Source organism: Podarcis erhardii (genome assembly GCF_964252035.2).
Source record: "Podarcis erhardii genome assembly, chromosome: 5".
In the NCBI taxonomy this organism is placed as follows: Eukaryota; Metazoa; Chordata; class Lepidosauria; order Squamata; family Lacertidae; genus Podarcis; species Podarcis erhardii.
Genome location: NC_138509.1, coordinates 28631350 through 28654178, shown reverse-complemented (window position 1 = coordinate 28654178; position 22829 = coordinate 28631350). Strand labels below are relative to the sequence as shown.

General features: G+C 41.3%; 1 protein-coding gene and 1 long non-coding RNA gene across 10 annotated transcripts in view; one reads left to right on the top strand and one right to left on the bottom strand.

The window, feature by feature from the left end:
• Positions 1-22829, top strand: part of CTNNA3 (catenin alpha 3) — a 566694-nt gene that overhangs the window by 507546 nt on the left and 36319 nt on the right. For 7 of the 8 annotated variants that reach the window (XR_014156848.1, XR_014156849.1, XM_081862982.1 and 4 more), the window contains 2 exons: positions 6098-6190; positions 17562-17743. Coding sequence is in view for 6 of the 8 variants with exons in the window: in XM_081862982.1 (XP_081719108.1) it covers positions 6098-6190; positions 17562-17743 (275 nt within the window). In the remaining 2 variants the exon portion in view is untranslated. Of the gene's footprint in view, positions 1-6097; positions 6191-17561; positions 17744-20443; positions 20740-22829 lie in introns of those variants that run through there. The other variant, XM_081862986.1, reaches the window with a different exon arrangement.
• LOC309342496 overlaps positions 4661-22829 on the bottom strand; it is a 578273-nt gene continuing 560104 nt past the window's right edge. For both annotated transcript variants that reach the window (XR_014156853.1, XR_014156854.1), the window contains 4 exons: positions 12023-12130; positions 8003-8313; positions 7208-7411; positions 4661-6170 (listed from right to left, as the gene is read on the bottom strand). This is a non-coding gene — a long non-coding RNA (uncharacterized lncRNA). The remainder of the gene's footprint in view (positions 6171-7207; positions 7412-8002; positions 8314-12022; positions 12131-22829) is intronic.

Below are 22829 nucleotides of genomic sequence, written 5' to 3'. Positions count from 1 at the left end.
TGCATGAATAGATGAGTCCTCTGCCAGTGCAAACAGCAGTACAGTGGCACCTCGGTTTTCGAACTCCGAAAATCCGGAAGTAATTGCTTCCGTTTGCAAACGCGCCTCAGAAGTCGAACGGCTTCCGCTGCGTGTTTTTCAGTTTTTCCAATTGAACTTGCAGATAGCACTTTGCGCCTCAGTTTCTGAACATTTCGGAAGTTGAACAGTCTTCCAGAACGGATTATGTTTGAGAACCGAGGTACCACTGTATTTGTGACCAACCCTACCCAAAGACATACTTCCTCCCTCAACCACGCATACCCCTTGAGGACAATTTCCCTCATTATACAAATTATACAAGCTTAGTCTGTCAACTAAAATGGTTAATCCCACTATCAATGATTTGATGAGGCAACAGCCTTCATTATATGAACTGCAACCCCTGCCAGGTTAGGCAGCCCCTTACTGACTTGCACAGTCAAGAGCAGTAGCATTCCCCTGCCCCCTTACACTCTAAAAAGGGCAATGGGGAAAGAGAGAGGGAGAGAAGGCAAGGGGAGGGAGTCACAAGCAAATACATTACCCCATATTTGGGCCCCCTAATGGGTTTCCCATAAGCCCACCCCCATCCTACCTGTATCTTCTACACATTCCCTCACGTATATCTATTCACACCCCCTCCCAAAAGCTCCAAATTACCCCCCTCAAAATTTGGCCCATAACTTTAGGACTACGTGTAGCTTCCCCGTTTGTTACCCCCACCCCCCATTCACCTGCACCCAGCTCAGGTATTCTGTTTCCAGGTCGAGGGGTGGTGGCAAGAGCGCATGTGTCAATGGAAGTGGGATGCAAGTTCTGTGGGCCCAGGTTTTATAGGGCTATTTAGGCAGTTGGACTGAGGTTTCCAGTGCAAGTACAATCTGTTCAGTATTGTCAATGAGGCAGCATTTTTAATGCTTAAAATACAGAATGTTACTTGTTAATTTTTATAGGACATAGTGGTCTTCCAGCAATAGGGTCACTGGTGAATAACAGAAAAGCTAGTACAGATGAAGATTGGACCCTGCGGGGAAATGCATATTAACTGACTCTTACAGAATTTATGCATTGTCAAAAAGTTGCTTAGAGGAGATAACTAAATCTTACATGGAGTTTTGATAAACCCTCAACATTTCAGAGTTGTTTTCACTGAACAAGAACTCTGGATTCACCAAGAATTTGCCAAGAGCTTTGGCAAAATATATTCAAAAGAACATCTCACAGCTTTGGTAAATACTTCCAGAAGGGTAAAAAAAATCCCTACCAGCAATTTTTTCAGTTCTCGGTGAAAAGGTTCACATTTGTTTAAGATATGTCATTGCATAGATATGACTGCCTAAGTAGCAGTGTGGCATCCTTGCATTGACTGCAGAATTAGGTGAGATCATCCATGCCATTCATTTGGAAGGCAAAGTCAGCAGAGCATAGGGCTTGGAGCAGACTTGGGAAAAGGTACTATCTGCAATATTAAAAAAAAAAATCTTCTTGACTAAACTAACTAGTGATAGCAGTGTAAATCTAGTCAGAAGTCAATCTGTGCTGACTTCAGCATGTGGCATCAACCATTCACTCAGCTGATCCTGTCCACAGCAACGTCAGTAAAACTCTGCATAGGTTGACTAAAAACTGTAGTTGCCATGAGCTGAAATTATACCTGTCCGTTTTGGTCTATTCATCCTGATTTGCTTGCAGAGTGTTCATGCAGGTTAGACTATATCCAGTCTTTTTTATCATTCATTCTGATTTTTTTGCAGGAAAGTTATAAAACAATGAACATCATGATTTGCTTATGTGGTGTTTACACATTTCCCTGTTAATTATTCAATCATTCCACACATTTCAGATCTAACGGCAAAAGGTCCGGGGTGTGTGTGTGTTCAGGCTAGGACATTAGAGTTGTTTAAATCAGTTGAATTGCACAAACCTAAAATTCTAGTATGCACTTCAATCCTTCCCACAGAATACTGGAGTCTGGAGGCAACCTTTGTGTATGTTTACGATTACATAATAGACAGAAAAAATGCATGAGTGACTGCATCTCCCACAGTGGACCCCCTCCATTACTTTTGTCTGTCGGATTGTTTCAACAACATCCTCTCAATATAGAACTGAATCAAGACAGGATTGAATCCTGCATTTTCTTACATGCTGTTTACATGCTATAGACCAAAATTATAGATTTAGATAAGTCAAGTCCTCTCTGCATTGCAGATGTAACACCAGTTGTGCTTTGCTCTAGGGTCTGAGGATTGTTTTTTAAAAAGTGAAAAAGCTGTCTAAGCTTGTACCCATCACTGTAGCTAAGTGACTTTGCATATTTGCCTACAGTGATTGTCTTCTGATTAGGTAAAAAAGAATGTATACTATGGAACAGTAAAATCTGGGGTTTCCTGCATGTAATAATAAAAAACAAATGCACTTATAATGAAGCTATCTTTTATGGATTTAAGGATTTTCTTTTCTGAGCAGCCTGCCCAATCATATTGTAAGCTCATATTTACCAGGATGGTTTAAGTATGTAGTCTTTTATTGTCTTTCTGAACCAAGGCAAAGTTCTATCTAGGCTAGGACTGTTTTCAACACTAGCCAACCAGTTGCTGTTGTGTGGGGCCCAAAGTAAATGATAGCTTTCCTCTATGGACAGTTATACGTTTTAAAAGTATGTGTGCTCAGGGTCTGGCATGAATCTTTAGGCATCAGAGCCATCCCTACCATTGGGCAGAGTTCAGGGGACACTTCAGGTGGCAGATGCTCTGGAGGAGGAAGTAGCTGTGTTGTGGGACTGGGCCTGTAACTTCTCCTGCTATTACTAAGGTAGCCTACTGCCCTCAGATATGGTGGAGGTAATGGCAGAATGAATGCAACACAATCTTGGCTACAGCTGCACCATGTTGATTCCCCCATTACCATAGCCCACCCGCTTTAAGTAACAAACAGCAATGCATGCCATTGGGAAGCAAGATCAGCAGCACAGCCATGCCTGCAGTGCTCAGTTGGCTGCTCCTGATTCTTTGCCAGTGTTGAAGTAATTCTCAACTGCCAGGCTGATTGGCTTCTGTTCACTTGTGAGACAGGGTATGTGTGTCCATTTCCACAGGTCAGGAAGGGTGGAGTTTGAATAAGAGTCATTGCTTCAGTAATGAAGCATCTTAACTATGGACCTTGTATAGGAACTAGAGGCTCCCTCCATTCCTGTTCTCAGGTAGGCCCTGATCTGAGCAGGTGTTTGCATGTACTTACCTTCTCTCCTCCAAAGCTGCCCCATATGCAGCTAGCCAGGAACTTCAGTGGTGGCTCTGTAGTTTCTACCTGCCTTGTCATCTCCTCTGTTCCTATGACTGCAGGAGATGGGAAGCAGCTGTGTGTCTGAGAGATGCAAGTGCTGGCCAAGAACTGAAGCATTTGGTGTAGGCGCTCCAGTCCTGGGGCAGAGATGTCCCAATCCCATGACTCTTCTGGGTTACTGGCATCCCTACTGGTAGTAGGGATGGAAATTATTGTGGTCTTGGAGAGTAAGCAGTACTGAACTAGACAGTCATGGTACTACTAATTACAAGGCCACATCATTCATATATATTCTGCTACAGCACTTGAAAAGTACCCACAAAGAGAAAGATTTTGAACAGTTTGATAGGAGAGAGACTCTCAAAGTACAGGGATCAGGGATGTTGTATAATCAATGCGTCATTCACAATTTCATGAGGATTTTCAGTTTTGTGAATTACTGCAGAATACTAAATTAGGTAAAGGACAATTCATATTCTTTCCAGGAAAAAGGTCCTAGGGGCTGAGAAAGCTCTCTAAATGGGACTCTGAAGAGCCACTGCCTGTCAGCATAGGGCATCCTTCCCTAACCTGGTGTCCTCCAGATGTTCTGAGCTATAGCTCTCAGTAGCGCCAGCTGCACTATACAAAAATTAGGTGACAGGAGTGAAAAATGACAAATGAAAGCAAGTGTGTATATGTCTGTAATAAAACTATTTCATCTAGAATTTAATTAGTTCAACCATTAGTTCTAATTTGTCATTAGAGCTTGCTGTGGTCAGAATTTCTGTAGATGTCACACAAAAGCTTATATATTTTTCGGTGTAGTGAGGCCATCCAGGATTCTCTGTCTTGGAATAAAAAGCCTTTGGTGGTGGTGATTTTTTAAAGTCTTGTGGTGGTTTCCAAACATGAGAATCACCACCTCAGCACTAACTTATTTTAGCATTTGGGTCACCTGGGCATATTTTTCTAAACAATGCATAAACTACTAGAAAGTGTTCCATTCTGCATGTTTCAAACAAGCTATGAGAGATGTTTGCGCAAACAAGTTCTTGCTAGACTTGGTTGTTCTAGAAACCAGTTTTACTTCTAGTATAGCCAGCACAAGCTATACTAGAGCTTTCCAAACTGTGTGTCGTGACACGGTAGTGTGTAGGTGTGTCATGGAAATGCTCCCCGTGCTCTTCCCAGGGCAGAAAAGGGGCTAGTTTAACCTCTGGTTTGCTAGTTAAACTGAGTTACTGTGTTGCGAAATGATGCACGTCTAAAAAGTGTCTCACCAACATGAAAAGTTTGGAAAGCTCTGAGTACTATACTGTTTTGTCTTTTGGTATTCATAAATCAAACTAAGAACAAGAGAAACACAGGGCAATTGTAGTCAAACCCAATTCCTTGTTAGCTCAGAATTCAGCACATACAATCTTTATGAGCAATCACTCTTTCAATATAAAGTTATATTCATCTTTAAAAGCAATTTGAATAAATGCAGTCTGTTTCTATGCAAATAGGGGTGAGTGTTTGGTAATGCACAACTCAAAATGTGCGGATAAATAAATTATTAGAGGCAGACCTACACAGACGTTCTCATCATACAGGTCTGGCATTTGAATTCTAACTTGAAAATGTAGGGAGCTTTCTTGGAAAATGCAAGTGTCTTTTAATCCCAGGAAAAAAGAGTTGGGTCACTTAACTGACTATATCAAATAACATGCAATTAATATGAAGCAATAAGGAGCATAACTAAAATATGTGTTTGCAAAGTCAGGCTTTGGAACACTTGCTATGGTCTGAAACAGACAAATGAGTTATCAGAATAAATCAAAGTGTCTAGCTGATGAACTATGGGTGGTATTCAACAAATTTTTACTTAAGAGTAGACCAAATGACATTAATGAAAATGACTAAGTGAGGTCTAGTAATTTCATTTGGTTTATTCTGAGTAAAAGTTGAATACCACCCCATGTTTTTGCAAAATTTACCCCCAAATTAGAGCAAATGGGTGGGACAGGTGAAAGAAAGTGGCAAATGCCAGCAGAGTTTTTCATTACCAATTTTTATTGGTTGTAAGTGGTCTAACTTCAGTTGAGGCCTAACCTCAACAACTAAAGACTTATGGAATGCTAATGGACACTTTCAGCTGCTCAGATGTCAAAACAACAATAGCAGCACACACGCCTTAGTGGAAGATGAGGCTGTGTGCTTTTGGTACAGAGATATAGCAGAGAAGACAGCAGATGTTGTTGAATTGTTAGTCAATTATTAAACAGAAGTGGACAACATGATTAGGCAGCACTGGTCACCTGACCTCCAGCTGATGACATGGTCCGAATTTCTCTGGAGAATTGCGAGAGGTCATTTGCACACACGTAACTCTAATATGTATCCTAACGAATTATTAGGATAATGTGGTGAAATCAGCCTCCTTTTACAAGTCTCATAGGTTACTTTGTAACATTTGTTTTTAATAATCACAAGCCATTCTGTGATAGCATTGTGATAGCAACACTGCATTGTCACAAAGATAACATCCAAGAAAATCAGGAATGATCAGTGCAAAATATGGGGATAAAACAGTCTGGCTGTACACATTCAGTTATATAATTATATGCTACACAAAAACTAGTTAAATAGGCTGAAATAATAGCTCATGTTCTTGAATTCTTCACATTTTTCTTATATGTACATTCATTGTGGAAGTCGGGGCAATATGCCACCTACATTAGGTCCAGGCGGAAGTCTGGTATTCTGTCACAGGTGTATGACATCTTTAAAGTTCATGCATAAGAATAATGTCGTGTTCTTTTCACAGACCCCAGAAGAACTTGAAGATGTCTCTGATCTTGAAGACGATCATGATGCACACAGCCGCACCAGTACTCAAACTGAAGGGAAAACAGACAGGGTATGTACCAAAGCCATTTTATTCAAAAATAGTTGATCAAACTGCCTGTATTGTTTGTCCTTTAAGGAGTCTTATCATGAATAATGCCAAAATATTAACTCCTTTCTCCAGTAGATTTCTGGAAAAAGCATATGAGATCCAGAGTGAAATTAGTTATGAACTGAATGAGAAAAGGCTGAAGTTCTCAATGCTGGTGTGTGTGTGTTCAATTTGCTTGTGAAATGCCCACTCAAAATTGGAAGGTGCTCATTCCATGAAGGGCTGATTGTTATTATTGAGTGTTCATATTATTGTATGTTGTTCGAATACAAAAGGAAACTAGTTTTAAACAGTTTTGCTAGTGCTGCTTTGTTGTAGTTCTCTCCTTGCAGCCTGGCTCTTATGGAGACTCTTCACACTCCCATAATTTAGGCTAACCTACATTGCTCAGATAACTAGGCAATGTGAAATCTCCCATGAAGGGAGTACATCTGTATTTGTGAATCTGACAGATACTGTAGTGTCATATTCAGTTTTAATGGAACATGAAATATAAAATTTCATTGGGAACTATTTTACTGTGAAAAGTAAAAGGTAGCATTTCCACTTCTCTCCATCACAGCTTGGGAGTGGGAGTGGGGAAGACAACCTTTGGAGAGCAAACGGCGACATTTCCAACCTTTCCAATCATAATTCTGAGCAGAGGGGTGGTAGCACAATCTTTTACACTTCACAGAAAGATATGTGATAGGTAAAAAAAGCAGAATTTCCAGGACTGCCCCCTCTCAGCTTTAGGGTAGGTATGGTGCAGAATGAAAAATCCAAAGAATCGAGAAAACACTTTATCTTCCAATCTCACTGCTGAGATCAGGAGATAAAGCTGTGGGGGCTGGTGGGCCACTTCCTGAATCTTGCTGGGCTGAATCTGGCCCACAGGTTAGTCATCCCTTTTATGTAATTTATATCTTGATCTCCCTGACATCAAGTGATACAAGATGGGATAGAAATATTTGAATAAATAAAGCATGTACCCACTACCTTGCCCGCAGCTATAGATGTAAAGCAGCTGTTTCAGAAAAAGAGAGTCCAAGTGGTGTAGTTCCAGATGCTCCTTCTTGCAGCTTGATTTCCTCTGGGTTTGCAGTCCCATTGTGAACAAAAATAGTTTTCTGAGCGCTAAAAGCAAGAAACAAGCACTCTCCATCTTGTGTCCACTCCCTTACATGCTGCTTCTGTTAAGACCTTATCAGTTCCTACATTAGAGAGACCCACCATTCCAGGAAGACACTCAGAAGAATGACAGCTGAATGTCAGGGTTTGCCAAACAATTTGTCTCTAGTTGAATTGTTTATCCTGTTTACAATAAGCCAAGATTTTCTGCATCCTGGAAAGATATCTCTCTCTCTCTCTCTCTCTCTCTCTCTCTCTCTCTCACACACACACACACACACACACACAGACAGACACGTGTCTAAACTTGTGTACAATGCAGATACCACAATTCCTTTTATTTTAAATAGTCTCTAGGGACATCATTTTAATAATATTAACTCCTGTTATTATGGGATGCACCTTAGTTAATATACAAGAGATAAGTTTGCTACCCTATCATTCATTAAATTTTCAGAAACTGAAACAAACAGTAGGAACGGTACCAGTCAAAGTAGCAAACCCCCTTTTTGCTTTTAAGTTGCAGTGCCTTTCTAGCAATAAAATGACAGTCTTCTCAGATTGCAGTAGCAACTTTATAGAAGGCGAGCAACCCAGCCAGCCATAATCTGAGATATATACACACTCCTAGGAGCCTGTACGTACCATCTTGAGAATTACCACTCATTGGGTTAAGCTCACCTGCTGCTGCACAAGTACAATTTTCCGTGTGTGAGGAATGACATAAAGTTGGATAAACATCCAAACTGACCAGATGGCTGCTGTACAGATGCCAAATGGGTGATGCCCTTTTGCACTATGCTTTGGCAGCTGCCCAAAGCACCTGTCCTGATCAACAGCTGTCTTCTACACAGTCTCCAGGAGCAAAGTCCTCTTCTGCACAGGTGAAAGAGCGTTCAGAGGAACAGAATCTTCACCATGCTTCCACAATGGTGTCCAATAGTAACAGAATGTTGGCAACTTCCATGCAGTCTCTGTATAGAATGAATGCAGATAATCAGGGCATAAGTGATTATACCTACTCTTTCTTCAATTTATTATGTTAGACTTTGGAAAAAAATGTATCAATATTCTAAAGGAACAGTGCAAATATTTAAAATCAGTTAATTCCCCAGGGTTTAACTGTGACATTCCAGTGTTCTTAAAATATACTGTGTGAAATGATTTGACGTGTAGGTGGGTTCCTATGAAGCAAGACACAGTGATAACAGCAATAACTTTTACTGAACTAAAAGAACTGGACAACTAGGGCAAAGCAGCTGTTTATATACTTTTCTGAAGGCCTGGGCCACTCCCGCTCTCAACGTGTCTAAACTCCCAAGCTTCAAATCATAAAGAGTTTAAGGGCCAACGGCTATAGCCCAAATCCTGAAACATGCTGTGATTGGATATGTATTGGGCTAAGAATCCTTAGTTCAGACTCAAGCTCAGGCAAACACAGGTCACTGAATACATAACATAATGATTCCTAAACTAAACAAAATAAAACACCTGGCGATTAAGATACCACTGCTGCCCAGTTTGGTCTGAATTGTACCTTAAAATTATTTCCTTTGGAGTTTGAGATAAATAAGGGATTTCCTTAAAATAGTTTCCATGTGGAATAATTGTTGGTGTAATTTGGAAAAATTGGTGAAATTGCAGGAAGGAATGCTTGATAGGATTTGTTCATTAACTGAATTTATATCCCACTTTTCCTCAAAGGAGCCCAAGGTGGTGAACCCAATTCTCCTCCTGCTTCCCCATTTTATGCTCACAACCACATTGTGAGGTAGGTTAGGCTGAGAGTGACTGTGGTTTCAGATTTGGGTTTAGGTCCGGAGGCTGACAATTTGCCTAGGAAAAGTTCTGCTGCTTCTCTTCCTGTTGCCAACTGTCTACATCTGGTACTCACTACCTACTGTTATTGCTGAATGATGCCATGCCACTCCCATTAGGACTGCATCATTCATTGTACATGTGTGCTCAAACTCCCATATGGAAATGTCTGTTGGTGGTAACAACAGCCCTCCCATTGGCCCATCTAGTTCAGTATCTTGTTCCCTCAGGAGTCTAATGTCTGATGCTGATGGGATAACCCACAAGCAAGGCATGAGCACAACAGCACTTGGTCCGCCTGAGATTACCCACACCTGGTATTCAGAGGCCTAATGCCTACGCCAGTGAGGTAGAACATAGCCATCCTTGTCCTCCATGAATTTGTATTTAAAAATTGCCCTTCAATTTTATATAATTTAAATTTGATTTTTTATTTATTAAATTTGTCTTTTTAAGTGATCCAAGTTGGTGGCCATCACTGACTCCCATTGAAGTAAATTTCATAGTTTACTATGCATTAGGATGGATTGCAGGGGATGGATAACAGTGATTCTTGAACTGTGCATTAAATGGTAAACGGGGAAGCTTGGTGGTTTTTAGACAATGGTGTGGTGGTGGCTGGTTTCAAGTTCAAGAGACAATAGAAGTAATTCCAGAAAACACATTCAAACATTTACAGTACAGTAACGCGGGTGGCGCTGTGGTCTAAACCACAGAGCCTAGGGCTTGCCGATCAGAAAGTCGTGATTCGAATCCCCGTGATGGGGTGAGCTCCTGTTGCTCCTGCCAACCTAGCAGTTCAAAAGCACATCAAAGTGCAAGTAGATAAATAGGAACCGCTCCGGTGGAAAGGTAAACAGCGTTTCATTGCAATGCTCTGGTTTGTCAGAAGCGGCTTTTTTTCATGCTGGCCACATGACCCGGAAGCTGTACGCTGGCTCCCTTGGCCAATAAAGCGAGATGAGCGCCGCAACCCCAGTCGTCCATGACTGGACCTAATGGTCAGGGGTCCCTTTACCTTTACAAACAATAAAGTAAGCATGCAAAACTATATACAAAATCAAACTGAGCCATTTTCAAGTTACAATGGTCTTAACTTGTGCATTTCTCTTCACCACTCAACCTTCTACTTTGAAGTTATGGTATGGAATGGTATTAACTTATCAAGCACCTAAGATATTTAATGTAGTGAAGTGATCTCATAGTATACTGGACCTTATTGTGACACTAAGCCCAGCAGTGTATCCAAAACTCATGAATGGGATTAAGAGCCTAATTTAAATGGATAAGCAGATGCATAGGTGAGAAGGCAAAGGGTTTGTATTTTAGTTTTCACAGTGAGAACCAAACAGATATTTTATATTTTACATATAAAATTGGATTCACACACAAGCTGTTTGTGTAACTTTGAGAACTCTTGTAGTGATATGATTGTTATGCAGAAGATGCCTGACATGATTTCACAGTAGCTCCTGCTTGCCCTTCAACCTCCTTGCCTCCATATCTTTTCGCTTATGAAAATGCATTTGCAGATGCATTGTAGTCTCCAAACAGCTCTGCTACACTTGAATTTAACAGGCTTCTTTGACCCCACATGCTCCCTGCACCAGAATCATGATTTATTTTATATGTCCTTTTGGAGAAGGGCTATTTGAGAGGGATTTTCTTTTGTTCACTTCTGTGTTCAGTAATATTTAAAAATAATTCCACAGTGGAAATAGTTTAGCAAGGCTGTGTGGGTTCTGGATAAGGAAACTGAAGTGAGAAACCAGCAAAATATATATTAAAAAAACAAAACAATTTCCCATAATTGTTTTTGCTATTTTAAAAATTGTTTAAATCAAGTTGTCCCAACATTCTGAGTTGGGATGATACACTTTCATTCCGGCTGAGCTGGGCTTGGGGCTTATGCCAGTGTAGCCCCACCTGAGCTTGGGGATACATTGGATCCTGGCAGATCTTGGGATTGAATTACCCCCTCAGTGGGTACAGGATTGCAGCCTGAATAATAATAATAATAGTTTTTAGGTTTCCCCAGCTACTCTGGGCAGCTCCCAACAGAGGACTAAAAACAGAATAAAACATCAAACATTAAAAACTTCCCTAAACAGCGATGCCTTCAGATGTCTTTTAAAAGTTGGATAGTCGGATAGTTGTTTATTTCCTTGACATCTGATGGGAGGGCATTCCACAGGGCGGGTGCCACTACCAATAAGGCCCACTGCTTGGTTCTCTGTAACCTCACATCTTGCAGTGTGGGAACCACCAGAAGGCCCTCGGTGCTGGACCTCAGTGAATATCCTCCTCCTGTTGTGCTCTTGAATGAGGAACAATACTTCTGTAAGGCTCCACAGCCTCAGGGTGGATGATGTCAGATTAATTTGATTATGTATTTAAAATTCAGTCTAAGTTCACAGCATGTTGGTTGGCATACACAAAAATATTCAGGAATTTGTTTTTCAGTGAAGGGAAATTGCTATAATGTTAATTAACCATCTGTTATGCATATCCTTAATGTATCACACATAATCTAAACTTATTTTACTGTCCTGTAATCTGAATGGATTTTATAATCAGGATGAAGATTGAGAAGTTGTCCAATTTCTAACACAAGAGCAGCCAGAAAATATATCCCTGAAAGTATGTCATTTTAAAATGGATTCTGAAAAATTATTTAGGCATTATTCCTCTAAGCAAGGAGTAGCAATTATTTTAGGTGCACATACAATACATACAGCTGTTAAGAGGGCAGTCACCTGAGCTCTAACAATGCATTGGTGAACTGATGCCCCTGCCTTTGAAGAGGCAAAATTTCCATATGGGAGGAAAACAGTGAAGCAGTCTGGTCTGGAATGTGATGGGTACCTTTTTCAGGAAAGTGGCTGGCAACATGTGGGCATGATGGGGTGTCTTTTAGTCTTTTTGTCAGATGAGCAGGAGCTGCAGTAGGGTACACGGACCACATTCTCTCTCCTAAAGATGGACAGCATCAACATGAAGTACACGCTACAGTCAGTCTTCTGGCAGGCAGCATCAGTATTAGGCAGAGGTGATGTCAAATGGGAATGCGCTGCCCCACATTTCCACCATGTGCCAGAATGCCCTCCGTCATGGAACTTGACAAGAGGGGTGGCCAAATGAAGGTTTTGCCACTTACCTTTTCACTCAAGGGGAAAGAAAGATGAATAGCACTCGATGTGCTGGAAGTGACGGGACAGGCAGGGTGCCTCCTCTTGTGCTTATTCACACTGCCTGATGGGTGGGCCGGCTCTGGCATTAGGTCACAATGGAGAAACTCTCCTTTTCAGCCTCACTCCTTCAGGCAAGCGGCATCAGAAGGTGGTCACAATGGCCAGCCACTCATCTTCAGGCAGGTGGCATCATAAGGTCACCAGAATGCCCAACTTGTCTCCTTCAGGCAGAGAGACCCTTAGTGTTGCTGATAATATCAGAAGAGAGCTTTGCTCTTCCATTATGCTGTAGTAATTGGCCATTGTGACCTCCTCCTGATGCCACCTACCGGAAGGAGAGAGACTGGCAACTGTGTTGATACCACAGTGCAGGGTAACAACCTACCTGAAAAAGACAGGTTGGCTAATATAGCTCTATTTAGCCATTGCTATTTATTGTAACACACCCACTTTCTTTGTGGCAGTTTATGAAGCTGAAATCTATTGCTTTAAAGGGGACCTACTGCCACTGGGAACGCGGGTGGCGCTGTGGGTTAAACCACAGAGCCTAGGGCTTGCCGATCAGAAGATCGGCGGTTCGAATCCCCGCAATGGGGTGAGCTCCCATTGCTCGGTCCTGCTCCTGCCAACCTAGCAGTTCGAAAGCACATCAAAAGTGCTAGCAGATAAATAGGTACCACTCCGGTGGGAAGGTAAACGGCATTTCCGTGCACTGCTCTGTTTCGCCAGAAGCGGCTTAGTCATGCTGGCCACATGACCCGGAAGCTGTACGCCGGCTCCCTCAGCCAATAAAGAAAGATGAGTGCTGCAACCCCTGAGTCGGCCACGACTGGACCTAATGGTCAGGGGTCCCTTTACCTTTACTGCCACCTACCCAAATATGTGAGAGATCCACACAAGTGCAACACCCCAAGTTAAGTGAAGAACGATCTGTTTCCCTTCGCTTTCCTGTGGAATATACCCCCACTTCACCTATTATAATAGAGTGGTACCTCTGGTTACAAACTTAATTCGTTCTGGAGGTCCGTTCTTAACCTGAAACCTTTCTTAACCTGAGGTACCACTTTAGCTAATGGGGCCTTCTGCTGCCGCTGCCACATGATTTCTGTTCTCATCCTGAGGCAAAGTTCTTAACCCGAGGTACTACTTCTGGGTTAGCGGAGTTTGTAACCCAAAGTGTTTGTAACCTGAGGTGTTTGTAACCCGAGGTACCACTGTACTTACTTGTTGGTGTGTGTCACACCAGAATCCATGGCTTTTGCTCTAAACAGTGGCACTACCTGGTATCATTTAGTAATGCAAAACATGTCATTGATTGGGAGTACAGCAAACATGTGATTGATTGAGTAGTACAGCAGATGCTTTCGATGCAAAAAGTCCCAGTTTTAGGTCCTGGCATCTCCAGGCAGAACTGGGGGAAGTCTCCTGTCTCAAATATTGAAGAGTTACAATCAATCAGTGAAGATAATATTGCACAAGATGGACAAATGGTCTTAGACAGAATCAGGAGGCTATTTCTATGTGACTTAAGTTTCTCTGGCTGGTAAGCAAACAGCAAACTGCTGTAGAGGCAGGGACACTAGCAACACAATATTATTACATCATGCATTTTTCATTATTAAAATGCAGCAAGGAAAAGAGGAGGAGGAGCCTTTCAAGCATGTAAAGTAAGATAGAGAACTGCATTTCTGGTTTGAATTTTAAAATTTAGTTGAATGCAGCCATGAGTCAGCTTTGGTTTTTGTTTCAGCTGAATACTTTTAAATATTGTTCCCCTTAAATATGAAAAGTCCTTAGCCATCAGAGAATATTCCCACAGAGATCCATGCCTACAGGCTGATTATTCTGTATGATTTATGAGCAGCATGGCACTGTGCTACTAAGGAAGATAGAATGAATGACCTAGAGAAACTTGCTTCTAAATATGTCCTCTGTTAAGATTTGGAATGTTTCACTACCTTGTAGTGCCAGGAAAGATCAAGAACCCTATAAAGGTCACCCAATGTATGGGATAATCAATATTTTCTCATGCAGTTGGATGGAATTCTAAAACTGAAGGGAAGCTATATTCGCTTCTCCACGATCTGCAAGGTTTAAAATAATTTATCCAATGTAACTAGAATTTAGTCACAGTTCAGTCTAAACGTGTTTTCTGTTTCAATCCACATAAGCTGTCCTCTCATTCTGAAAATGACAAGCACAGTAGGAAAAGGGTTATTTTCAGTTGTGTTATTCTTACACATTTCTTTTTGTTCTCTTTAGTTTTTTAAAAATGTTCCTTGTGGTGACCAAGTGAATGGTTATATAAATCTGTAAATACATTTTTCTAAGCATGTCAGATTAGTTTAGGAATATAAATCTACAGATATAGATAACCACAGATTAGCAGATTTCTATTCCAATACCAGAGCAGTTTCTCTTCTCCTCAAGCATTTATTCAGAGCGCCTTTTGGCAAGGCAGATGGCATAATCATTGACAGCTGGAAAGAGGCTGGCCATCATTAAAACAAACACTAAATACACGCTTCTAGACAATTCCTGGAAATTAAAGCATGTAAGTAGAAGGAAGAATAGAACATGGGCATTGAAAATGACTAAACCGTTTATCCGTATTTCATGCCTTTGGGAGAGAAACTGATTTTTTTTTTCTTTATAGAAGTGATATGCTTAAAGTGCATCTGAATTCAGGTAATCCTGCTTGTCAGTTACTGCAGAGACTGTGGATCTGATCTAGTCACTGCTGCACCCAGGCCTGGTGTCAGCACTTGGTATGGTTGGGAAGCAACGGGGGTCCAGGTGCCACGGTAGGGCTCTTGGGGGATGATGCTTTGCCTGCTGAAACCTCGCCACCAGTCTCCACCTCCTCTGGGTGGTGGCAGAGGTGCTGTGATTGTCTGAAAAATACACATATGGTTGCCATATTCTATGTCAGGCATTGCATTATGGGGCATGGCAGCTGCTTGAATCCTTTCCAGCAATTACAGTGCCAATGTTTCTAGCTAATCCTGCTAGTCCCGAGGAGGAAGTGGTTGGCAGCAGCTCTAGGAATACCACTACAGACGGTGGGCCCAAATGACAGCAAGGGGTGGTCTGTGCTGGCAGGTAACCCACAGAAAATAGTAAGCGGAGGGCCCATCCAAGCCTGAGGCCGCACAGGAGTATTCACCGTACAGCAGTATTCAGCTAATCATTCCCTTGTCTATTCTAGAAGGATTGTATGATGAGCCTTTCACATTGAAGGGATGGGGAGCACCCCACAAAACACACCCACCCACCCACCCCAAAATAAAATACCTGGTACTTTATCCTCCTTTTGTATTAAGCTGTCAATATACATGTATTTGTACTATATATGTATACAAGCAGTTAATAATAAGTTAATAATAATAATAATAATAGTAATAAAATTTTTTATTTATATCCTGCCCTCCCCAGCCGAAGCCGGGCTCAGGGCGGCTAACAACACTAAAACAGTGCAACATTATAAAAACATTATAAAAATTAATTAAAATCAAAATTGATGGCAACCATAAACTAAAGTTTTGTAAAGATTGCCAAAGGAGGGAGTCAGGCTGCGCCCTGACCAAAGGCCTGGTGGAACAGCTCTGTCTTGCAGGCCCCGCGGAAAGATGTCAAGTCCTGCAGGGCCCTTGTCTCTTGTGACAGAGTGTTCCACCAGGTTGGAGCCGCAGCCGAAAAAGCCCTGGCTCTAGTTGAGGCCAGCCTAACCTCTCTGTGGCCTGGGACCTTCAAGATGTTTTTATTTGAAGACCGTAAGTTCTTCTGTGGGGCATACCAGGAGAGGCGGTCCCGTAGGTACGAGTTATCCTACAAATGACCCAAAACAGAGTTATCAAAACAAATGGCCCAAACTACACAATACAGTAATATATGAACATATTTAAATGAAGAATATGCTTGGATCACAGTGAGTATGACAATATCAGTAATTTTAAATTGTTGTGATACCAAAGAGCAGTACCCACCTTTGCAACTGATACATTCCCCAGTATCAATCCAGAACACTTGCCTTTCATCAGGGATGGTATTTCTGCCCCACTGTGATGATTTGCCCTGAGGACATCTCTTACTTCCTTCTATATAGGTAAATAAAGGTAAAGGTGAAGGGACCCCTGACCATTCAGTCCAGTTGTGGACAACTCTGGGGTTGCACGCTCATCTTGCTTTACTGGCCGAGGGAGCAGGCATTTGTCATGGGTCATGTGTCATGGGTCATGGGTCATGTGGCCAGAATGACAAAGCCGCTTCTGGCAAACCAGAGCAGCGCATGGAAACACCGTTTACCTTCCCCCTGGAGCGGTACCTATTTATCTAATTGCACTTTGATGTGCTTTTGAACTACTAGGTTGGCAGGAGCAGGGACTGAGCAACGGGAGCTCACCCAGTTGTGGGATTCGAACCGCCAACCTTCTGATCAGCAAGCCCTAGGCTCTGTGGTTTAGACCACAGCGTCACCCACATCCCTTATATAGGTAAAGGTAAAGGGACCCCTGACCATTAGGTCCAATCGTGACTGACTCTGGGGTTGTGGCGCTCATCTCGCTTTATTGGCCGAGGGAGCCGGCGTACATGTGGCCAGCATGACTAAGCCACTTCTGGTGAACCAGAGCAGCGCACGGAAACACCGTTTACCTTCTCGCCGGACCAGTACCTATTTATCTACTTGCATTTTGGCGTGCTTTCGAACTGCTAGGTTGGCAGGAGCAGGGACCAAGCAATGGGAGCTCACCCCATCGCGGGGATTCGAACCGCCAACCTTCTGATCGGCAAGTCCTAGGCTCTGTGGTTTAACCCACAGCGCCACCCGCATCCGGCTATATAGGTAAATAGTTGCTATTAATTCCTTTGGTGAAGAGGAAAGTGCTACACTTAAACTGCCCTTTATCTCTGTTACTGGGTGGCCTGTCCCACTAAAAGGGACCCTGGATGTCTGGGTGTGATGTGTTTATTTATTACAATCTGTGCACAGAACACAGTGGTGCAGTTTTGACTTTTCTAAGTATCCAGTGCAGGACCAGCCAATCCTTGAACAAATACATAGCCCAAAGATGAAGGCATCAGATCTCAGCTGTTGTTTCAAAATGACATCTTATTCAGAGCAGTCATTTGTTAATGTCCATTTGCATCCACAAAAGAAGGACACCCTCTGACAAAGGCAGATGTTTTGCAAATCAAATTATCTTACCTTGCAGGCAAAGATGACTCAGTTGCCAGAGGCAGAGAAAGAAAAGATAGCTGAGCAAGTGGCTGACTTTAAGAAAGTCAAGAGTAAACTTGATGCAGAGATTGAAATATGGGATGATACCAGCAATGACATCATCGTTCTGGCTAAACGGATGTGTGTGATTATGATGGAGATGACAGACTTCACAAGGTAATTATGCAGGATTTAAAATACATACATACATGCATACATAGAGCTAGAAGCAATTGTCACGTTCAGAGTGGAAAACACAAAAGAGTTTATAATGACAGATGACAAGTGAGTGTCACAACTAATAAAACTGAAAATTGAAGTATTCAGTGTGAAATACTGAAATGCCAAGCCGTTTAAACCATCATACTGTGCTTGCCTTTAGGGGAGAAAAAGTGATGTTTATCTTTGTCCTTTTTGTTTTCCTTTGATTTTACTTGAGGTTATTTTCTCTCGTTGATCCTTTTAGCACTGTTAAACAGTAAAGTGACCTAATGGGATTGAAGTCCTGTGGTTATGAAATTACTCAGATAAAAACAGAAAAGCTCTTGAATGTGTACAGCGTTTGTTCTTCATTGTGAACTTTGGGCCTATCTATGCTAGAAATTTACATGGTTTTACTACTTTAAATGTCACAGCTTCATCAAAGAATCGTGGATATGATGATATGGAGAGGGAGTAGATCCTGGGATCCCTCCTAGATAACAACAATTCCCAGTGTTCTCTGGGAATGTTATAGGAATTTAAATTGGTGGTGTAATGCAGCCTTTGTGTTTCTGTACTTATGTCTGAAATATTGGAATTTTCCATAACGCTATCAGGGTTGGGTCTACTGGTCAGAGTGCATCCAGTATCCATTTTTGCAAACTACACCTTTGCAGGCATTTTATTACCATTTAATCAACTTTTGGATAAAAAAGATTAGTTAAAGACCTAAAGAAAACTAAAAGAGTAATTATATTCTGGCTGGAAACTGAAACTATTGATAGAGACTACGAGATAGACATACAGCTGCACAGGGAAATCTCCCTTTTCCCGGATCACTGCAGCTCAGTGTTTAAGGCTATATCCCAGACTTGCTTCGTAACACATAATGGTAAGGATGCTGTGAATCCAAGGGCATATCTATACAGTATTGTGAAACATGATGTTTGGCTTGGCTGATAAGCATACATGTTGGCAGAAATGTTGTAGATATGGCTTTTATGGAAATAAATGGGAGCTCTTCCATATATATTAGGGCTTTCATGACCCCCTTCCTAATGCAGCCTCCTGTGTCACTCAAACAAGACTATTCTCAAAAGCAGGGGGACCACTCCAAGAGAATTTCCAAACAAACAAGATTTTTAAGATGTTACCTTCTGTTCTGCTTTGCTTGAAAGGTGGTATCCTTGTTGTGGTATAACATCTCAGTTCTTCTGCCGTGCAAACTTAAAATAAGCTCTTGTTTAAAACAAACAAAATCCCACCCTTATCTGCCATTATATTTTGAAATTTGCACTTTAAAACAATAGTATTAGGATGCTTCCTCAAAAACCCTTTGGCACAGGAAGGCTTTGAATCTCCCTACTACTGGTTCTGCTACCTGTAACTGTAACTAAGGCAGACTTAGAAATGAAATGGAGTGCAGTTCACAGCCACTGTTCATTTTACCAAGCAAACACTGATTTTCATTGGCCTTTCATAAAAAAGGTAAAGGACCCCGACCATTAAGTCCAGTCATGAACAACTCTGGGGTTGCGGAGCTCACCTTGGTTTACTGGCTGAGGTTGCTGACGTTTGTCCGCTGACAGTTTTTCCGGGTCATGTGGCCAGCATGACTAAGCCACTTCTGGCGAAACTAGAGCAGTGCACGGAAACGCCATTTACCTTCCTGCCATATTTATCTAATTGCACTTTGATGTGCTTTTGAACTGCTAGGTGGGCAGGAGCTGGGACCGAGCAATGGGAGCTCACCCAGTTGCAGGATTTGAACTGCGACCTTCCGATCGGCAGGCCCTAGGCTCAGTGATTTAGACCACAGTGCCACCCACGTCCCTCCTTGCCTCTCATACATAGGATTAAACAAATGCCTTGCAAAAACTTTTACTACCTGCTCTCTCTGATCCATATTAACAGGTCCTTACAACAAGGACTCCCAATCAAGTACTCCCAATCAATGGAGAAATATATAAATATAATCTTTTAGTTGGACATAAGAGGTTGGCTCCAGCTAAATTGGTTAAAAAGTTCCATTGATGTCAATGAGAATTGTGCAATTAACTTACTAAGTAATATACTTAGTAATATACTAGTAATATACTTTTCATTTAAATTGTGAATTTACAATCAAGACTTTCATAAGTAAGCTGGACCAAGAAAATAAAAGCTTGTTCACTTTATTCTGCATAAGCATAAATAAACAGCATATTTGTTACAAGTGTACAATCATGTCAATGGTGAAGGCAGATGGTAGAGTAGTGTTGGGGGCTGCAGTGGAATTCCGAAAGCAGCAGGTATGAAACGGAGCAAGAAGAGAATTTCCTAGTGGAGGTACCATCTGGATCACACAGGATTGAGAAAATGCATTAGTTTAATGCACACTTTGTATACTTGGATAAATTTTTTTTAGAGCTATAAACCAAAACAAAGAAGTCAAAGTCTTCCCTCGTGAAGATATAACCTGCATGGCTATTGGGGAATTTAAAAATATAGTTGAAACAAGCCTTTATACTGTTGTACACCACCCCAATCTGAGTGGTGGCAAGATTACCAAACATTCAAAAAGGAAAGATATAGTAGTCATAGGGGACTTAAATTACCCTGATTACCTGTTGGGACACACACTCGGCAAGAATGTAAGGTCCAACAAATTCCTCAATTGCCTTCTTCAATTCGCAGAATGTGGAAGAAGCATCAAGGGGGTAATCTCTCTTGGACCTGGTCCTCACCTACAAGAAGAAACTACTCTATAAAGTGGAAGTACAGGGAATCTTGGGAGGAAGTGATCACGTCCTCTTGGGATTCATTATACACCAGCAAGGTAAAATTAAGAACAGTTGCGCACGCACTCTAGACTTTAAGAAGACTGATTTCAGAAATGAAGCTTACAGAACTACTGGGTGAGGTCCCTTTGTCCGAAATACCCAAAGAGAATGGACGTCTGAGATGGACGGGAGTTTCTTAAAGGTGAAATACTGAATCCACACAATTCCAACAAGAAAGAAAGAAGAGTGAGAAGCACCTAAGAAAAATGGTGTGCCTGCATAAGGAGCATACAGATGAGCTGAGAAGGAAGAAGGGAATGTGTAAGAAATGGAACAAAGTAGAAATCACGAAGTAGCCTACAGTTGTAGGAAGGTCAGGCAGGCCAAAGCTCAGAATGTACCCTGGCTTGCAGGGGCTTGGGCTAGATGACTCTCAGGGTCTCTTCCAACTATACAATTTTATGATTTTATTATTCTAATTGGCAAACTTGTTATGGAATTTCTTGTTGGACATCCTTTGCGTGTCCTTTTTACATTGCAGAGGAATTGCATTTGTTTTGCTGAACTACTATTTTATAAATATTAGTGAAGAGCTATCCCTCCCTCTTTCTTTATTAATGTTTCAAAAACAGTTCTTTCTCTGTTTCACCTTTGGTTCTGTTCTAACCTATTGAGGTAGGTTCTCCTCTGGATAAAGTGAAATGGAAGAGGTCTATATTGCATTCTGTTTGTTCTTCATATGTTTGAAGATGGGTCTAATTGTGGTATGAAATTAAACCCCTGGTTCTCCATTCTTGAAAGTATCCTAACCTCCCTCTTGTGTAAAATCTTTCATGAATTGAAACAGGTGTTGTTGGTGAAACATCTGATGTCCAACCACAAAACCTGCTAAGCTGGTGTGGGGACATCCTAACCTAGTTTCCTACTTTCTATTTCTATTCATCATCTCAGTTTAACATGCATAATTGAAATAAATGTTATGTACAAAGCAAAGTAAACAAGTAAATAGAACAAGGGATTATTTGGTTTGCATCTTGATAAACAGGATTGAGAATGTCAATTTGCAGGTTCACTTATGTAAATATACTGGTTTGACCTTAGCTTCCAAACAAAATTATGCCACTAGGGATGTCAGGAGATGTTTGATGTCCTACAGATGAATCAAGTACAAGAACAAAGAGAGTAGCCAATTAACAATACAATCAGTGCCTACATTTCTCTCTCATTTCTTGTAGTTCTTTCATTTTTAATGCTAGGCAAAGGCTATGTTTACCAGTACATTCCTATGCATGATTACAGTATGCCCAAGTGTTTTTAAAGTAGCTTACTTCCTAAATTTGCTTATCTTTTTAATATATTTACCTATGCCCATAACCAGTGCTTTTGCCTCTTTGGGAAATATATCAGTTCTACCTTAGCTGAGTATTAAACATAATTTCAAACAGAGCTGAGGGGAAAGGAAAGTGGGGAGGAAATTTAATCTAAAAATGCTGTCTACAACAGGGATGGGGAACCTGTGGCCTTCCAGATGTTGCTGGTGCTGATGCGAGCTGGAAGACTACAGATTTGCCTTTGCTATTGTACATCATGGGTGAGATTATCCTGATAATGGACTGTTAACTTGATGAGCATTGTTGTTGTTTTTATAAGGCTGCTGGGGGATACAATACGCGGAGAGTTTCCTTCACTTGAGAGAAGCTGGCTGAGTTATTTTGATAGTGTTAGTGCAGAACAGTGTTCCAACGACAGAAACCCATTCCTTCTTAATTTAGTGGCTCTAAAGTCTCTTTTTATTTGATTGAAGTCTTCTGCCTAGGTGGCCCTAGAGCAGCTGTCCATTACAACATTGTTCCTATAAAACAAAATGGGGAATGTGTGACCTTTTCACGAGGCAGTTGTTTGGTTGATTGTTTCTCACAGGGACAGAAAATGTTTTGTGTCTATCTTGCCTTTACATTTCATCATATTGAATGGTCCAGACATCATTTAAATGATTGCTGGCTATTTAAAGTGGTCACTTACAACATCTGTGTTCTAATCCTAGTGGGAATAAACATTTTCATGTGTAAATAAAAGTAGAAATACTGAGTGGACAGGAACTGTTGGGCAATTTTTTCCCTCCTCCAACTATCCCTAATACAAAAAACTGTGTTCTCTACATTGCTCCAGATCCCCGTGTCTGCTAGATTTAATGTGTATCAGTTTAATAGTAGTAGTACTACCTGACTTAAGAAATATACCTTCTGTATATCTTAACCCTTTGAACTACTGACCTGCAACAAAACGTTGGAGTGTGGAGT